The 20,221-nt window shown below is 40.8% G+C and overlaps 1 protein-coding gene across 1 annotated transcript in view; it reads right to left on the bottom strand.

The window, feature by feature from the left end:
• SLC38A6 (solute carrier family 38 member 6) overlaps positions 1–20,221 on the bottom strand; it is a 75,442-nt gene that overhangs the window by 47,839 nt on the left and 7,382 nt on the right. The window contains exons 4-5 of the mRNA XM_088149734.1: positions 11,460–11,512; positions 10,759–10,798 (exon numbers count right to left, since the gene is read on the bottom strand). Of these exons, the coding sequence (XP_088005860.1) occupies positions 10,759–10,798; positions 11,460–11,512 (93 nt within the window). The remainder of the gene's footprint in view (positions 1–10,758; positions 10,799–11,459; positions 11,513–20,221) is intronic.

Here is a 20,221-nt window from a genome sequence, read left to right as displayed (position 1 = left end):
TACTTTAAATTAAAATGCTTTCTGAAGTATTTTAAATTTTAAATTAATTCTACATGCTCCTTCCTTCCTCCCTCCCTCCTTCCCTTCAGGCTCCTTGTCTTCATCCTATTCCAGTTTACCATATAAATCATAAAAGTTACCAAACTATTTATCTTCTAATAACAATTTATGCCACATTAATGGCAAAGGGGGTGAGCAGAAAGACAATATCCTTCCATTTACGAAAGCTCTCCTTGTTTATCTTGAGGCCAGTTTTCTTTGCCTATACGTCCTGGCAGGGGTGTCTGCAGGGACAGGGTAAAAAAATCAAGATGGTAGACACAACCATGCAACTGAAGCCCCACCTTTTTTCCCTGCATCATGGCAAAGAATATAAGTCTGTTCTGCATTCTTTTTATAGAGAGCAGAAGACAAACAATAGGATTTGCAACAAGATACCTCTTCTATACAATTAGATGTTTTCAATGATCTCCAAGAATATGAACCAAATAATCTGAAGTGCTTGAGACCTCCTTATACCTCCCTCTCTCTTGTGATTGAGTCTCTCATCTTAAACCATCGTAGCAGGAAGACTTTTTTTTTTCCCCATGCCACTCATATGAGATACTTAATCAGAAGGAAAATTTATTGAATATATATTCTCACACACAAACCAAATTGCTAAAATCTCAGTTGCATTACTTTCCAAAACAGACTTCTTTTCTTTTTCAAATAATTTTATTAAGAATTATAAATGAAAAGAATAAAAGCCAATACAAAGTACAAAAAATACAAACCGGAAAATACAAAAGGAAAAAAAAAGCGGTGTAGAAAAGAAAAAAAGAATAGAGAAAAAGAGAAAGAAAGAGGAAAGAAGTGACTTCTCCCTTCATCCCAGCAAAGACAATTTTAATAGCTTATCACTCTCTAAATACAACATAAACTCTCTTCTCCCCATAGGTCATTTCTTAAGTATAAAAACAAAATCCAAATGCTTCGTCAATCATTGTCAGCAAAACTCCAGTAAGGGCAACCAGTTATAACTATTTCCTCTTTTAGCCCTGATCAAACAAATCAACCCTGTATTCTTTCCCTGAGTTTTTAAAAATATTCTTTAACCCCTTCAAAGAATCCCAGAGTTAGTTTTCTGGTCATCTGTGTCTCAAGGCAAAAATCTTTAAAAACTTTAACACATTTCTTTGTACATCCAATAAGTAAAGTTTATCCTTTTGCTTGTCACTTGTAATAAAGTCCTTCAAAACCTTAACAAAGCTTCTTGTATATCCAGTAAGAAAAAATTATCCAAATCAGTTTCCTGGTTTGATATCTGCGTATCTCCTTTAGGGAGTAAGTCATCCATCAGATCCATTTATGTTATATTTTAGTCCCCTTTGAAAGTAATTTCAATAGACATCCATTGCAACTTGTTCTTGTTCTATAACTTCACTGCAACATGCTCTGTCCATCTTATCAAGCAACTGATCCATTCTATCAAGAAGCTTGGTAGAGAAATGTTCAAAAGTTTGCAGTATAGATTTCTGCTCCATATTCTTTATCTGCTCCATATTCTTTATCCTCTAGCTACCTCTAGTGTACAACCTTCAAGGCCTCCTTATTGTGAAAAAGCCAAAACAATCAAAAGCAATAGCCATTTTCTCATGAGAAAGAATCTAATTAATTCAAAGCTATAATTCTAAATCCCTCTGGCCCCTTAATTCTTTGTTAACTTTCCAAACTCCATATACTAAGCACTCTTTTGCTACATAATCCCAAAAATAATAGATTATCAAAGCTTTTAAAATCAAATTTACACCACTGTCCTCTAAAGAGGAGGAAATTCACCTGATGAATAGAATAAAACCTTGTCAGTCTTAATCTCTCCAGTAAACAAGAAAAAAATAATTCAAAAAGGTGATTAAGAAATGAGGCTTGGTTGAGCTTAATGTCCATGAAAGGCTGCTTTGTGAGTATGAAGTTGATGAAATCCCAACTCCCAGCCACTCCACTCATAAGCCAACTGCAAAACAGCAGTTTCCACAGTCTACTCATGAGGAGCAGCTGTCTGGAATCACGTGTATAATCTCAACGATCTCTCCTTCTTCTGGAGAGATTTCGCCAGTCTGGATCCAGCATCCAGCCACAATTCCCCTCACAAATGCTGTCCTGCTAACGAGCAGTACATCAGCTCACCAAAACAGATAACTTCTAAGTTAACTTAACTTGTCCCCTTTATTAGTACAGACCCAAACTCCAGAATAAGAATTAACTTACCAGAGTGGTCATGCTGCTATTTCAGTTTTCTCTTTAATTTCAGGCACTACATATGTACCTGTGCAGAAATGCACCTTTTAAAATATCATTGCACTATAGGGGCGAATTGGGGCGTCAGGATCCAGCCAACCCTACTCAATCCCGCCCTGTGCCAGGGCAAAGCTGTGGGTCCCTCCAGTGGGCATTTGGGACTCCCTCCCGGTAGTGAGAGTCTGGGGGGGGAGTCTAGGAGCGTATGGGGATGTGACGCTCCACTTGCTGGGTGAGAGCCAGGAGGTGTGAGTGTGTGCATGGGAGCCCGCCCTGCCGACTAGTGAGAGAGGTCGTGCAGGGGGGCAGAGGGTGATTGTGGTGTGAGGTTGGTGGGGGGTGGGTCTCAGCCTGCGCCGAGAGCATGAGCTGGTGCATGGGCAAGATCTCCCCTCTCCTGGGAGTGTTTGGTTTCGAATGTAGATGTCTGATTGGATGGAGGGATCTTTGCCCCAGATTGGGGTCCCTGAGGGCCTGGGATTGGAGGTATTTGGGCCTGGCACCCCCGGGGATGATGGGGGGGCACATTATCGAGGTGGTGATGGGCAGGGGACGTTATGGCAGGAGCAGGGGGGCGGGCCATATTCGGGGAAGACGCCCCCGGTGTGTGTTACCGGTGGCGTGTTCCAGCCCTCCTTGCTCACTCCCAGATCCTGGCCAGCAGGTTCATAGGGGCCCTGGCCTCCGGCTGCTGCTGCTTAACGCCAGGTCAGTTAAAAACAAGGCCCCCATCATAGGTGACTTGATCACTGAGGAGGGGGCAGACCTGGCATGTATCACCGAGACCTGGCTGGGGCCTGAGGGGGGGGTGCCCAGCTGGGTTTATGGTGTGGCACCAGCCAAGATACCAGGGCAGGGGAGGAGGGGTGGCTGTTGTCATCTGAGAGTCTCTAGTGGCCTTCAGGGGCATTGCTCCACAAGTTTCTGGCTGTGAGACACTATTTCTTAGGTTGGGCGCCCACGAACAGTTGGGAGTGCTACTACTGTACCAGCCTCCCTGCTGCGTGGCGGCCTCCCTGCCTGAGCTGCTGGAGGCCGTCTTGGGGCTGGTGGTGGAGTTCCCCAGGCTTATGGTTCTGGGGGACTTCAACCTGCCATCCCTGGGACAGTCCTCTGAGGCAGCTCGGGAGTTCATGGCTATCATGGCAGCCATGGGCCTGTCTCAAATTGTGCGGGACCCAACCCGAGATAGTGGCCACATGCCGGATTTAGTTTTCTTGTCTGAGCAATGGCAAAGTGATCTGAGGGGAGAAGTACAGCTTTCCCTGCTGTCATGGTCAGATCATGCCCTGGTGACCCTGAGTTTCTCCTCTGCCACCCCCCTCCGCAGGGAGGCAGGATCCATGTGATTGGTCCGCCCCCGGCGCCTGATGGACCTGTCAGGATTTCAGAGGGAGCTGGGGGATATTCCTGTGGACCTGCTGCACGGTCCAGCAGAGGCCCTGGCTGCTGCCTGGAATAGAGAAGCAGCCGGGGCCTTGGACAGGATCACGCCTTTGCAACCTCTCTTGCCATGCCGGCCCCGACACTCCCCATGGTTTACGGAGGAGTTGAGGGTGCTGAAGAGGGTTAAGAGACATCTAGAGCGCTGCTGGAGGAAGACACAGACTGAATCCAACCGAACACATGTTAGAGCCGCTATTAAGGCCTACATTGTGGCGATAAGGGCGGCGAAGCACCAATACTTCTTCGCCCTTATTGCGTCTGCAGAGTGCCGCCCGGCGGTCCTGTTTGGGATCACCAGGTCCCTCCTTGGTAAGGAGGATGTGGTGGTTCATTTGCAGGGCCGCACAGAGGAATTTGCAGAGCACCTGCAGGATAAAATCACTCAGATTCATTCCAAGTTGGACTCCGAGCGTGGTGCAGGGTCTGGGGAGATACCAGGGGATCGTTCTTGCCTAGTTAGCTGGGAACGGTTTGATCCTGTTGTTCCTGAGGAAGTGGACAGGATCCTCTGGACTGTGAGGGCCACCACTTGTCATCTGGACCCATGCCCCTCCTGGCTGGTGAAAGCAGCTCGGGAGGTGACATGTGGTTGGATCCAGGCGATGGTTAAGGCATCCTTGCAGGAGGGAGTGTTTCCAGCGCCCTTTAAATTTTATTTAAATAATTTAAATTTATTTTGGTGCACCTCCTCCTCAAGAAGCCCTCCCTGGATCCTACTGTACAGGACAGTCTCCCACCTCCCCTTCTTGGGGAAGGTGGTTAAGAAAGTGGTGGCTTCGCAGCTCCAAAGGGTCCTGGAGGAAACGGATTATCTGGACCCTTATCAGTCAGGTTTCAGGCCCGGCTCTGGAACGGAAAGGGCATTGGTTGCACTTATGGATGATCTCTGGCGGGAGCGGGATGGTGGTAGTGTGACCATCCTTGCTCTCCTTGATCTCTCAGCGGCGTTTGATACCGTCGACCACGGTATCCTATTGGGACGGCTCAGGGATATGGGGGTGGGCGGCACAGTTTTGTGCTGGTTCACCTCCTTTCTCCGGGGCCGATCCCAATCGGTGGTGATAGGGAGTGAGAGGTCCCATCCTCGGCCCCTCCTTTGTGGGGTGCTGCAGGGTTTGGTTCTCTCTCCGCTCCTCTTCAACATCTATATGAAGCCACTGGGTGAGATCATCCGTCACCATGGGATGAGGTATCATCAGTATGCTGATGATACTCAACTATATATCTCCATCCCTAGTGAGGTAAGTGATGCCGTGTCTGCCCTCTCGCGGTGCCTGGAGGCTGTGAGGGTCTGGATGGAGAACAACAGGCTCCAGCTGAACCCTGGCAAAACGGAGTGGCTGTGGGTTAATGGCTCCCCTGTATCCGGGATGTTGTCATCGTTGGTTCTGGATGGGGTAGCACTCCCCCAGACAGACCCAGTGCGTAATTTGGGGGTCCTCCTGGACTCACGACTCCTGCTTGAAGAGCAGGTGGCAGCCGTGGCCAGGAGGGCTTTTTGCACAGCTTCGGGTTGTCCAACAGTTACGCCCTTTCCTGGATCGGGATGCCCTATGAACAGTCACTCATGCCCTCATTATCTCCCAGATAGACTACTGCAATGCGCTCTACATGGGGCTATCCTTGAAGAATATCTGGAAGCTCCAGCTGGTCCAGAACACGGCCGCGCGAGCAATTTTTGGGGCCCGAAGAAGGACCCATATAACACCTTTGCTCCATGAGCTGCATTGGGTACCGGTTTGCTTCCGGGTCCAATTCAAGGTGTTGGTTATCAGCTTTAAAGCCCTACATGGCATGGGACCAGGCTACCTGAAGGACCGCCTCGCCCCCACGATCTCAACCCGTCCCACCCGATCTCACAGAGAGGGCATGCTTCGGATCCCCGCGGTAAAAGAACTTCGTTTAGCAGGATCCAGAACGTGGGCCTTCTCTGCTGTGGCCCCCGCCCTCTGGAACATCTTGCCCCCGGAGGTGAGACAGGCCCCCTCACTCCAGGCCTTTCAGAGGGATTTGAAGACCTGGCTCTGCTATCTGGCCTGGGGCGGGGAGGAAGGATATCAGAAATGTGGTTGGCTGGCCCCTTAGCGGCCTGGTGTGGCCCCCATCGGCCTCTTGGATTTTTTAGTTTTATTTTTTAATGCTTGTTTTTTATAACTTTTAATTGTATTTATGTTTTTAGTGTGTTGTAAGCCGCCCAGAGTCCCCCATTGTGGGGAGATGGGCGGGGACAAGTTAAATAAATAAATAAATAAATAAATAAATAAATAAATAAATAATCCACAGCTCATCAAATTCAGCAGCTATAGGTAGTCCTCACTTACCAACCACCATTAGGATTGGCAACTCCACTGCTAAGCGACGTGGTCATGAAGAGAAACATCACATCACCGCACCCAACTTACATCAGTTCCAGCTGCAGTCATTAAGCAAATCACCACGGTCACTGAGCATGACATCACATGACCACGATTTGCGACTTCTTGCTGGCTTCCCCATTGACTTTGCTTGCTGGAAACTGGCTGTGAAGTTCGCAAATGGCGATCACATGACCATGGGATACTGCAACCATCATAAATGCACATCGGTTGTCAAGTGCCCAAATTGTGATCGCATGAGCACGGGGATGTTGCAACGGCTGCAAGTTCAAGGACTGGGCATAAATCTCCCTTTTCAGCGCTGTCATAACTTCAAACGGTTGCTGAATGAGCAGTCGGTAAGCGGTAATTTTCAGTCATGAGATCTGCTTTCTGAATTAATCCAAAAATAAATTAGTTTAGACTTTACCTTTACCTACCTTTACCACCATAGTTTTCCTGCTTACAAATGTCTTCCCTCTGCCTGTCAAAGGAAAGAATGGGGGAAATTTTGCAAAGCAGATGCTGTAACTTTCACAGGTAAGCATTAGAAGTTTCAACTACAGTGGGGCAAAAAAGTATTTAGTCAGCCACCAATTGTGCAAGTTCTCCCACTTAAAAAGATGAGAGAGCCCTGTAATTTTCATCATAGGTATACCTCAACTATGAGAGACAAAATGGGGGAAAAATCCAGAAAATCACATTGTCTGATTTTTAAAGAATTTATTTGCAAATCATGGTGGAAAATAAGTATTTGGTCACCTACAAACAAGCAAGATGTCTGGCTCTCACAGACCTGTAACTACTTCTTTAAGAGGCTCCTCTGTCCTCCACTTGTTACCTGTAGTAATGGCACCTGTTTGACCTTGTTATCAGTATAAAAGACACCTGTCACAACCTCAAACAGTCACACTCCAAACTCCAGTATGGCCAAGACCAAAGAGCTGTTGAAGGACACCAGAAACAAAATTGTAGACCTGCACCAGGCTGGGAAGACTGAATCTGCAATAGGCAAGCAGCTTGGTGTGAAGAAATCAACTGTGGGAGCAATAATTAGAAAATGGAAGACATACAAGACCACTGATAATCTCCCTCGATCTGGGGCTCCACGCAAGATCTCACCCCGTGGGGTCAAAATGATCACAAGAACGGTGAGCAAAAATCCCAGAACCACACGGGGGGACCTAGTGAATGACCTGCAGAGAGCTGGAACCAAAGTAACAAAGGCTACCATCAGTAACACACTATGCCGCCAGGGACTCAAATCCTGCAGTGCCAGACGTGTCTCCCTGCTTAAGCCAGTACATGTCCGGGCCCGTCTGAAGTTTGCTAGAGAGCATTTGGATGATCCAGAAGAGGATTGGGAGAATGTCATATGGTCAGATGAAACCAAAGTAAAACGTTTTGGTCTAAACTCAACTTGTGTTTGGAGGAGAGAGAATGCTGAGTTGCATCCAAAGAACACCATACCTACTGTGAAGCATGGGGGTGGAAACATCATGCTTTGGGGCTGTTTTTCTGCAAAGGGACCAGGACGACTGATCCGTGTAAAGGAAAGAATGAATGGGGCCATGTATCGTGAGATTTTGAGTGAACACCTCCTTCCATCAGCAAGGGCATTGAAGATGAAACGTGGCTGGGTCTTTCAGCATGACAATGATCCCAAACACACCACCCGGTCAATGAAGGAGTGGCTTCGTAAGAAGCATTTCAAGGTCCTGGAGTGACCTAGCCAGTCTCCAGATCTCAACCCCATGGAAAACCTTTGGAGGGAGTTGAAAGTCCGTGTTGCCCAGCGACAGCCCCAAAACATCACTGCTCTAGAGGAGATCTGCATGGAGGAATGGGCCAAAATACCAGCAACAGTGTGTGAAAACCTTGTGAAGACTTACAGAAAACGTTTGACCTCTGTCATTGCCAACAAAGGATATATAACAAAGTATCAAGATAACTTCTGATATTGACCAAATACTTATTTTCCACCATGATTTGCAAATAAATTTTTTAAAAATCAGACAATGTGATTTTCTGGATTTTTTCCCCCATCTTGTCTCTCATAGTTGAGGTATACCTATGATGAAAATTACAGGCCTCTCTCATCTTTTTAAGTGGGAGAACTTGCACAATTGGTGGCTGACTAAATACTTTTTTGCCCCACTGTACATATAATTTAGTGTCACATGGAAATTACAGTCACTGAACAAACATTATAAAATTTGTGGGGGGGTCATACCCAGCACAAAAGCAAATGAAATTTAAGTAATGACCCCTCAGTAGATAATGCTTTTGATTCATCACTACAAAATAGTGGGTATCTTGAAAAACTCTGGTGGACCCAATTATTGCACACTGTTTGCAATCAAACTGCTTATTACTAATAATTTTGGTTCTCAGCAATTAAACATTTACTATTGGTCTAAACTAATTTATTTTTGGATTAATTCAGAAAGCAGATCTCATGACTGAAAATTATTATTTCAGGCTTTCATGCATTGTCAGGGGGCTGGCAGAAATGCCCTCACCACTGCTACTGGAAGTATCCCTTTCAGCTGGCCCAGGCTCTCTCAGGTCTGCCAATTATGGATGAATGGCATCAAATTGAAGTGCAGCCATGAGATTCCTTGGACCCCTGGACCATCCTTATCCACCTAGTATGGCTGCTAACCTGGGGCAGAAACTGGGACTAGCTCTTTGGGGATGTGTGCTGGAGAAGACTCTTGAGAGTCCCCTGGACTGCTAGGAGGTCAAACCAGTCAATCTTAAAGGAAATCAACCCTGATTGCTCATTGGAAAGATCGATAATGAAGCTCAAGCTCAGATACTTTGGTCACCTAATGCGAAGAGAGATCTCTTTGGAGAAGACCCTGATGCTGGGAAAGATTGAAGGCAAAAGGAGAAGAGGACGGCAGAGGATGAGATGGTTAGATAGCATCACTGAAGCAATGAGCATGAAACTGAGCAAACTCAGGGAGGCAGTGAAGGACAGGAAGGCCTGGCGCAATATGGTTCATGGGGTCACGAAGAGTCGGACACGACTTAACGAGTGAACAACAAAAAGCAGAGGCTTAATAAACACAGAGGGACAGGCTGTAAGTTTCTCCCTGTGAAGAAAGTTGAGCAACAAACTGGCTTGTTGCTAGAAGCAGCATTCTTGATTATTGAGCTTGGGCAGAGATTATTGCTTGGGCAGAGATGGCATTTCATCCTTCTTCAAGTTGGGAGGCATGCTTCCCTCATGGCTAAGTTTGAAAATGCACAGATAGATAGCTACCAGACCTTGCTCCCACTCTGCCTGACAAGCCAACACTCAGTCTGTCAAGGCATAGTATGATCTGCCCTCAAACATGTTCATGCCCCTGCCCTCCATGGAGTTATGACCCACAGTCTGAGAATCATTAGCTCAGAGCAAAGTTTTTTAAAACATTCTGCAAACGTGGACTGGTTTGTTTGGAAAATTAAATTAAATAAACCTCCTTTCCCAACATTTTCCTCTTTAAGAGAATGCAAGTTCATGCTTTTTTTCAAAGTATGAGATGATATTTATAGCTGCACTTATGTATGCCTTCCTATCGCCTCCATTTTAAAGGCCTTTTTAAACTAAAAGGTTAATGCAAAATTAAGTATTTATTTACTACCTGAATTATTTGATGTGCCCAATGCCATACAATAACAACTCTTATCAGAAACTTGCTGGTCAAACAGATTTTTCAATAAAAATCTCTGGATACTAAGCTTTTCAGATCAGAAAGACTGGCCAACTCACTAGTGGTGGATACAGGGAAGAAGCAGCTGAGGTGGCAACTGGGCTCTGACTGCTGAATATGGGGATACTATGGTAAGCTACCTGATAGATCTCTGCAGACTGTCAAAGGTTCACAGATCACAGTTTGAGAATCACTGGCTTAGAGGAATATTGAAACCAGCTTGTTTCCCTGAGGCATATTTAGATTTAAAAAAAAAAGTATTATTCATTCTTCATCTTAGTAGGTAGTTTTAATTAGTACATTTTCTTTTCTTTTTTAAAAAAAGGAACTTGCTTTACCCCTTTCATCTCATGTAATTACTGAACAAACATCAAACAAAGCAAGAGATCTATTAAATAGCTGATACATCCCCAAATATTCTTATATATGACCACAAGCTTCCTCTCCCCACCTCCCATTGCAAATCTGTCAGCTTTGTAATGGCTTCTGCAGACCTGCCAGCTGAAACCAGCTTCATTTCAAGTAAAACACAGAAGTCCATAATTATGCAGGAGCAAATTAGTATGCTGAACTTTCTGCAACTCCTCGCACATACATATTTACAAGAACATCTGCAGGACATTTTACATGAGAAAGGCCAAAGGGGACAGACTGTGCCATTTCCTTTTCCTTTAGAAAACACTAGTAGGATGTAAATATATTTGCAGTCATAAATATGAAATGAACGTAGCTAATCTATTTTCATTTAATCACCAAAAAAATTAATATGTTTTCAAACATTATTTGAGATACAAAGTTAATGAAATAAATGTGAGGTTTAATTTTCATATTTCAAGTAATTGAACTGTGAATAAACTAAATAAAGTTACTACGGCTTTGTCATTTATATACTATATAACAGCAGTTAAGGATTGTTCAGTGTCCATTCTCTGAAGGACACTCAATGTTTCAATTTCTGGAAGAATTTTCCTTACCTCCAATGTTCTGTATAATGATTGTACTGGCCACAATAACCTACCAAAACAGTAAATTAGTTTAAGAAAATCAGAAACATTCTCTGCTGGATGTAAATCATGTATTTAAAAACCCATCAGAAGTTGCTGAATTAAAAAACAAGCTAGATACCTACATAGCACTGACTTTTTTATTTATTTTCAGAATTATGATTAAAAAATGGAAGGATAAATCAAAATGATTCTTAAAATATCGTACAATTATGATCAGATGAGTAACAGCTATACCTAGATATATTTCATGTCCATTACAATGAAATAGAAATTTGCATGCACAGCTAATGGCAATTCTCAATTTCTTTCCATGCTGGACAAGTTCCTCACCCTCTCTATAATTATATGTGAAAATCCATGTAAGAAAGTTCTATGGAGTGGAGAACATAAACGTGTATGTTTGTGTGTGTCAATCAAGTTGTCCTTTAATTGATTGTAAATTGGATTGTGTTCTTAATTTTTGTTCACTGCCCAGAGGTCACTGGGTAGATGGGTTGCTATATACATTTGTTAAATAAACAAAGACGTTTTCTCTCTTATGTGTACAGTATTCCATGTAAATACAGGAGCTCTACAGAATGCTCAAGTGTGATGAAACGTATCTTGGCTTCCTTGGATTTCAGCATATTAACTGCAAGTATACATATCAAGAAGAGTTTGGAAATTACCTTTCCAGGTGGACCAAATGCAAAGAGACCAAGATCTTCATAAGAAGTGACAGCTGTAAGAAGGAAACAAACAATTTATAATACATATTCAGTGGTAACATTATAAGGCATACCTATAAAAGCACAAACCTTAATTTTCATAGATCTAACAAATATGCTTCTTCCTTTTTAAAAAAAAAAAAAAACCCACCCCACCAGACCTGGTGTGTTTTTCCTATTTACTATACATTTGGAGCAAATGTATTTTTAAAACCTGTAATTAACATGATAAAGACCACTGCTTTGCTACTTGATGAATGGCAACAGCAAGGAATACGTGTATTACAGTATTTTATTGCAGGAATATATAGTTGTCTGTGTAACTCAGAAACAGATTAATTTTATAGCAATAGAAGTTGCTCAAAAAGGACAGAATATCACTTTAGTTTTCATTCCAGCATTACAAAACCATCATAAACAGTGAAATAGACATTATCTTCTTCAAATCAGTGTTGACTCCTGGCGACTGCCTGGACTAGTTCCTGCAGTTTTCTTGGCAAGATTTCAGAAGTGGTTTGCCATTGCCTGCTACCTAGGGCTGAGAGTGAGTGACTGGCCCAAGGTCACCCAGCTGGCTTTGTGCCTAAAGCAGGATTAGAACTCGTGGTCTCCCTGTTTCTAGCCTGGTGCCTTCACCACTACACCAAACTGGCTCTTTGGTGGAGATATACACAACAAAAAATAATAAAAAGGAGAACATAAACAGTAAAAGAAAGTTATGTCATAAAAATGGAGCAAAACCATTTTCTTAGTCTTACTTAAAAGTTTTAGGTGCCTAAGGAGTTCCCTTCCTGCAATAGCCTGTGTTCATCCTGTTAGATGCATTGAATTGCTCTGGTTCTGCCTGTTCTGTGTTTAGCTTGTGTTTTTCAGTTTACCTTTTTCTCCAAGAGATCTCAAGCATACAGAAACTCTTGGCAAATGCAATTCACCTCAAGTTTTCTGTACCTTTTCCCCAACCTGCTAGAAAGTATACATATACTTGTCTTCTCTTTACAGAGAAGAGACAAAATAATCACGGCATAGTCATGCAAGGAAGCAGCAGGCCTACACTGAGGTCTTCTGAACTGGGATTATTTTGATTCCAGGATATGGGGTAGCAGTCTGCTTCATGAGTTTATTTTTTTAGAGCTTCATTTTAGAAAGCTACAAACATTAAAAAATCACAAATGTAAGTCCATAAAAATGTAGACATGCAGTTATCACAAATCTAATAATTCACGCTAATTTCCATTATTTTATTTATATGCATAAATAAATAAGTAATCTAAGATCCACCACATTTAATTATATTACTAATGCAAAACATCTAGATTTTTAAAATCCAAATTACATCTTTTTTAATATAAGATATAAGATGTATTGCTTTATTTGCCTAAAACGAAAGTCTCCTTTTATTTGAATAACAATTGGTTTTAGTTTACCAGAAACAAAACATATCATTTATACACTGCTTTAAATGTCATTTAATAGATTTTGCAGCTTTTTAAAGGGCTTTTTTGTCTTTTTTTTCCTTTGCAATTATTTTATTTTAATAGATATATAAAAGCTAACTGAGAAAAAAGCAGAAAAAATAAGAAAAGCAAAAAATAGAAGAGATATTTAAAAGTCATAAAAATTAGGTAAACGTTTTAAAGTAACATTATATTAGTGCCACATATAAAAGTAATCTTATATCAATTTAGCACTTCAGAACCATTATTAAAGACAAATTATTATTCAATCATTAACAAAAGTGGTCAATATAAAAGATTCCTAAGTCAGAATGAGCAATTAACAAGAGTTTCTATCTGCTCTAAAGTTCTTTATTCAATAAATCAGGGAAAAACTAACATACAGTATTAAAGAATTATCTTGAGAGAAACCTAACTTTGGATATGGCACAGATCCATATGTAGAATTATAATCCATAAATGGCTTCCAAGTTAAATTAAATCCCGTATCAGACTTGTTTGTTAAATGAGAAGTTATTTTGACATTGATGAATGCTCCCGCCACTTAGTTGTAGTGGTTAAGATGCTGGCCTAGAAAGCAGGAGACTGAGTTCTAGTCCTTCCTTGGCATGAAAGCCAGCTGGGTGACTTTGGGCCACTCTCTCTCAGTCAGCACAACCCACCTCACAGGGTTGTTGTTGTGGGGAAAATAGGAGGCAGGAATATTAGTTATGTTTACCTCCTTGAGTTACAGTATATATAAAAAAGGCAGGATAAAAATCTAACAACAACAATAATAAAAATAAATCGGTTGTGATTTCATGTTGTGTATATAATAATAACAACAACAATGGCTTTCACCCATTCTATAGCACAGCCTTAAGATATTCAAGCAAGATATATAATAAATTCCTAGTAATAGGTGCCTTAGGTGCAATCTCAAAACATCTGGAGCGCCACTTGAACAACATCGGCGTTGACAAAATCGCCATCAGTCAATTGAAAAAGACAGCTTTACTTGGAGTAGCTTATATCCTGCGACAATGTCTTTTAACACCATCAAACAACAACATTTGCCTATCCCAGGTCCTTGGGAAGGACTCAATAGGTGGACAAAAATGCCAAATCCAGTCTAAACAACTGGCTGACTGTGCAACCGGCCATAATAAATCAGCTGTGATTTCATATTGTGTAAATAATAATAATAATAATAATAATAATAATAATAATAATAATAATGGCTTTCACCTATTCTATGGCACACCCTTAAGATATTCAAGCAAGATATATAACAAATTCCTAGATACAAAATACTTTATCATTCTATTTATTTGTGTTATAAAATTTTCCAAAAACATGCTCTGGGGGAAAATCTTTGGTAAATATACTGTATGAAGAAAATACAGAGTGTTTTCCCAACTTTGGATATTAGGGGATATATTTGTCAGTTTTTTCAATGCAAAATACAACTTTATAAAATATTTTGCAAAATTTTCCTCCATTATATCAAAAAATATACATTCAGGCATCTTTAGAGTTAATTAGCAAGGAATACTAGTCCCTCTTTTGTGCCTCTAAACCCAATCCTACTGAACTTCAGTAGCTTGATTTTGTTTGTTTTTTAAAAAGGAATAATACTAATTAGGCTTTAGTTCCAATAGGAGCTAAGCTTCCAGTAAGCTTAACACATTAATTTTGCTTAAAAAAAAAAAAGATATCTCCTCCCCCCGCCCCCCCAGAAAAAAGACCAAAAATGTTGGCTGTTCTTTCTCTACATGGTACAGGCACTTGGAGACCAAAACAAAATGAATCTATCATTTTGAAAATTAGGAAACAATACTAGTTAAAAGCTAGAAACCACAAACATTGTGATAAACAAAAGAAAATGCTTTATCCCAACAAAAACAATATTAGGGACCAGCAGCATGTTTCAGTATCAACTCCACAAACACTGAAGTTATTTGAATATTTAATATGTCCACACTATACGCAGAAACTAGCACATTCTGAGATAATAATTTTACATACAAGCATAGCCATCATATATTCCCTTTAGGGCTAAGCAGCTTTATTCAAAGCATGGAAAGGGAATGAGAAATAGTAAGACAAATATATCAAAAGCTTGAAGTAAGAGATATAATTAAAATTCCTTTACACCAGTGTTTCTCAACCTCAGCAATTTTAAGATATGTGGACTGGGGAAGCATGCTGGCTGGGGAATTCTGGGAGTTGAAGTCCACACATCTTAAAGCTGATAAGGCTGAGAAACACTGCTCTACACCAACACCATTCATTACATCCCTCCATATGTTTATAGCCTTGCACCATCACATTCAGGCACCATTTCATACATTGCCTTTTATATGTTAATCTTATGTCTTAGAAAATAATTTTCACAGTATATATTTTGAGAAATAACACCAATTTTATTGCCCCATTTCATTTATTCCAGAACAAGGAAACCTTTTATCAAATTAATTTTTTAATAATATATTTGGGAAAAATAGCTCAGAACTTCACAACTTGGGTACAAATCTTTGAGAATGCATTGTAGTGACAGCCTTTTCAATGTAAAACTGCTACTATTTATTTTGCCTTTTTTTATACTGTCTCCTGTTATGTATCCTCATAAGCAAGTAAGTCAGAAGTAAATCTGGCATCCGCTGGAGCTTATTCCCAAGATTAGCATGTTTAGGTTTGCAGTCTCAAGGAAATAAATACATGGGACTTAATATGCCTCCTTTTTAACCAAGAAGTCCTTTTACCAGCCTCCACTATTTGCTGGATTTTACTTCTAAGAACATTTTCAGACTGGTCTATTAGACATTGTTCAAGCTGTGATAGCTTTCAACATGATTATTTTACTGCTGCTTTTATTGATTAGCTGTAATTTTTAAATTTGTTTATTGCATGTTAACTGCAGGCTTAATTTTCAAAATATTGCACAGGGAAATATTTATGGCGAAACAATCAATTGAATAAATAACAACTTACACATAACAATAAGATCTTACCTCTTGAATATATAAGAGTGCAGATCGAATGGAGGATAGGAGGAACAGCCTTTGAGAAAAACCAAGGAAAAGTTGACTAGTCAGAGATAGCTACAGAGAACAAAAAGTATGACGAAGACGAGAAGAAAATCCAACATGAGGAAATCTATTCCTTAGAAAAGTAAAGGCACAGAAGTCCAGAAATTAAAATTAAAATAGGACAGAACAGCATGACCAAGATAACCAGTATCAACTGGAAAGACTGTAGGGGTGAGTTGCAACACTAAAATAATCCCAGATTGTTTTCTCTATCATATCCGTGACACAGGGACAGGCAGAATAAAGGAAACAGGCTTGGGTGAAGAAGAGTAAGTTCAAGATGTCATCCAAAGGGCTAACTGTTAACCAGTGGCTTGGTGTGACTGTGAGTTTTGGTATTTTTAGCTAAGTTTGTTGTGTCTGGGAGTGCCACAATCATAGTGGTTGTGACAGCTACCCCTCTGACATTGGGAGGTAAGGGCAGGAAGCTGATATAGTGCTCACTAGTTCCCTGGTCTTCCATGAAGCCCTGGAAGCACCTGGACCCTTGACTACCACAGGCAAGGCTGGAGGATGCACAAGGGGCAGAGCTGTCGCTGGAGCTGAAGTCTCAAAGCCTTTGGACCCCTGAGAGTTGGAAGTATTGGATTCCAGAGGTCAGAGGTAACCTGCGGTGTGCTGGGGCTCGCATGTCTGGAGCCTGGTGGAGTGCCAAGGTCGGCGGTGGGAAGAAGGCACTGTGGACTTTGGGCATTTGGGGCCTGTTGCAAGAGCAGAGACAAGGTGGGCGACACCATGCATGGTTCATTGGCATCAGATGTTTGACTTGTGGGGATATGGTTATAGGGAATACTATGGACAACCAAGAAAACAAACAAATGGATCATTGAACTCAAGGCACAAATGACCAGGCTCAAATTATCCTACTTCAGACACATTATGCAAAGACCTAGCTCTTTGCAGAAGCTCTAACGCTGGGAAAGGTGGAAGGAAAGAGAAGAAGAGCATGACCAGCAGCAAGGTGGATGGACTCAGTTACAACGGCAATGACAGTACCGTTGGAAGACCTGAAAGACCAGGTTAAGGACAGATATTCATGGAGAAAATCTATCCATGGGAAAACTAAGAGTCAACACTGACCTGATGATACATAATCAATCAATCAATCATAGTATGCTGATGATACCCATTTATATCTTTCAACCCCAGGCCAGGCTATCTATGGTATTCTCAAGAGTCTTCACCAACACCATAAGCATAAATATTCTTTTCATCCTGCTTTTTCAAAGTCCAAATTCACTTCTATAGAGTGTCACAGGAAAAACCATTGTCTGCATGATTTTGAGCTCTAGGTATAGATACATAATGAAATCTGAATGTCTTTTCCAAGGTCTTCATTGCTACCATATCAAGTGCTAGCCTGCAGTGTATTTCTTGACTGCAGATTCCTTTACTGTTGATAATCAGTCCTAAAAGGCAGAAGCTATCCACTACTTTGGTATCTTCATTGTTAATTCTAAGGCTGGTTGCTGTACCTGTTGTCATATGTTTGGTCTTTAATTGTAGCCCCATTTTTTCACTGTGCTTTTGACTTTTATTCTAGAGCTTCCAGATCATTTACACGTTCAGCTATGAGAATAGTGTCATCAGCATAGCACAATTTACTGACATTTCTTTCTCCAAATTTAAAACCACACACAGCTTTCAATCCATCCACCCTCAATACATATGCATCATATACACTGAATAAATAAGTGGAGAATATACAGCCATGTCTCATTCCTTTGCCAGTCTGGAGCCAGTCTGTTTTACCATGTTCTGTCCAGACTTTGGCTTTCTATCCTGTGTATAAGTTTAATAGGAGGACAATTAATATTCTTTCTATAGTCAATGAAGCACATACAGACTTATTTTTGTTTTTCCTTCACTTTCTCAATTATCCAGCATGCATCAAAAATAATGTCTCTTGCTCCTTAGCCTTTTCTAAAACGAACTTGAACATCTCCCTTTCTATGGTCCTAGGCATTATTGTGCTAGTAGGTGAAATTAAGAATATTCTGAGATAGTCTGCACATTCTGTTAAGTCTCCTTTCTTTGGCATTGGTATGAAGACTGGCCTCTTCCAATCGGTTGGTCACTCTGTTGTTTTCCAATTTGCTGTCATAGTTGGTTAGAACCTTAATGGATTCTTCTTCTGTTGCTTGCCATTTTTCCATAGATGTTCCACAAATTCCTGTAGCCTTCTGATTTAGTAATGACCAGAGTCCTGATTAACTTCATTTTCAAGTATTAGAGGTTTTTGTAAATAGCTATATCTTTCTCTTCTATGTTGAGATCCCTACTGTACAATATTTCAGTATACTCCTTCCATTTCATTAGAATCAATTACTATCTGTCCATTGGCATCCTTTAGCATACCAATTTGAGGTTGGACTCCTCCTGAGTTCAGAGATACTTTGAAAAAAGTTGTTGTGTTTTTCTCGGTTTCTTTCTATCTTTGATATTTTTATAGATGTTGAAGTACCGCTCCTTGTCTTTTCTAACAACTTTCTGATATTCTTCATTAAATTCCTTCTTGAGATCTCTTTTCTTTCTTGGCTCTGGCTTCTTGGCAGTGTCCATCATCTCTTCTGACATCTAGCTTTCTTCTGTTTCATAATCTTTAGCAGTCTCTTTTCATAGTCTTCCTTAACAACTTCCTTGATTTAATTCCACAGTTTCTCTGGTTCTCTATCAACGAGATTCAGGACTTCCTAGAGATTCCAAATGTTCTCCTTGGAAATGGCAAGTATATGCACAAGATCATATCATGGAAACCTTTTGGTTCGTTCATCTGCTTTAGCACAACTTGGAACTTGCCAATGATCTGTTCCATAATCAGCCTCAGGCAATGTGTTTGCTGATATAACTGAGCTTTTCCACCTCCTTGTACCAATAATATAGCCAATTTAATTTCTGTGTGCTCTCTCTGGCAATGTCCATGTATGCAGAAGTCATTCTGAAGAACAAGTTAGCAGTGAAGAAATAACTGGATTGGCAGAAACCGATTAAGTCATTTTTCTGCTTCATTTCTGTTTTCTAGCCATACAATCCAGCTATATCTTCCTCCATACTATTTCCAAGTTTGGCATTCCTGTCTCCAACTACAAAGCAGCACATCTTGTTCACACGTTCTGTCAATTTCAGGTAGATGACAAAACTTGTAAACTTCCACTTCTGCTGCAATGATTTAACATAAACTTGGATAACCATCATATTAAAAGACTGCTCAAAAGGTCTAGTTGCTATTATCAGGTCACTGACAGCATTGTATCTGAGTACTTTCTCTGCAATATCTGAGTACTTTCTCTGCAATATATATATATATATATATATATATATATATATATATATATATATATATATATATATATATATCAAATACATATATTCTTCCTGTCTCTGAAAACAACGTTTCTTTGTTTTTATGTCAAATTCCATCCATTTTAATTTGTTGATGCCTAAGATATCATGTGTAGTTGATTCATTTCACCTTTCACTGTGTTGAGCTTTCCCATGTTCATGCTTCTGACATTCCATGTTCCAGTTTAATTTTGTCTTTGCAGCTTCAGATTTCCTTTTCTTGTGTGTCAACAGCATTAATTAGACATCCAGAAGGCTTTAATCTAGACTTGTCATAAATACCATTAGTATTCTTAAAGACCCTTAACTCTTCTTCGGTAGCACTGAGTGCCATTTGACCCAGGGGCCTATCATTCAGCACTATATTATCAATCACTTTATGATGTCTATCCATGTATTTTTCTTGGTAAAATACAAAAGTGATTTAGCATTATCTTCTGCTGCACAGTATGAAATGATGCCTTTGTCATTGTCAGTAAAGTGATCATTTACCTCCAGCATCTTCTTATATTGCTTCATCCTAACAAAGGTGCCTGCTTGCTTTAACTGGGCAGCTGGATGACCTTCACACCTTGGGTAACCCTGCTGGGAGTATATACTTTTGGTATACATTCCCAGCATTCTTCACTCATCCCTCCCAAGAATGCCCCTCTGCCAGCATGAACAGAAAAACTTGGGGAGACCATTGGCAATAATTAATCCCAACTCCTTAGATTCAAGATCCCCTAAATATCTTTTATTGTACTGCATTGCCAATGCCATCCAGTTCAGAGCTATTAAGAGCAACTTTACCCTCACAGTGCCAGCACAGTTGGCAAAAAAGGAAAGGAGGCTTACAGCCAAGCCACTCCCTTAG

Source organism: Python bivittatus, unplaced genomic scaffold (genome assembly GCF_059951505.1).
Source record: "Python bivittatus isolate LINGU-HERP-01145 unplaced genomic scaffold, Pbiv_v1 ctg000580_np1212, whole genome shotgun sequence".
NCBI lineage: Eukaryota > Metazoa > Chordata > Lepidosauria > Squamata > Pythonidae > Python > Python bivittatus.
The sequence above is the reverse complement of the archived record's forward strand: the minus strand, read 5'-3'. Positions and strand labels throughout refer to the sequence as shown.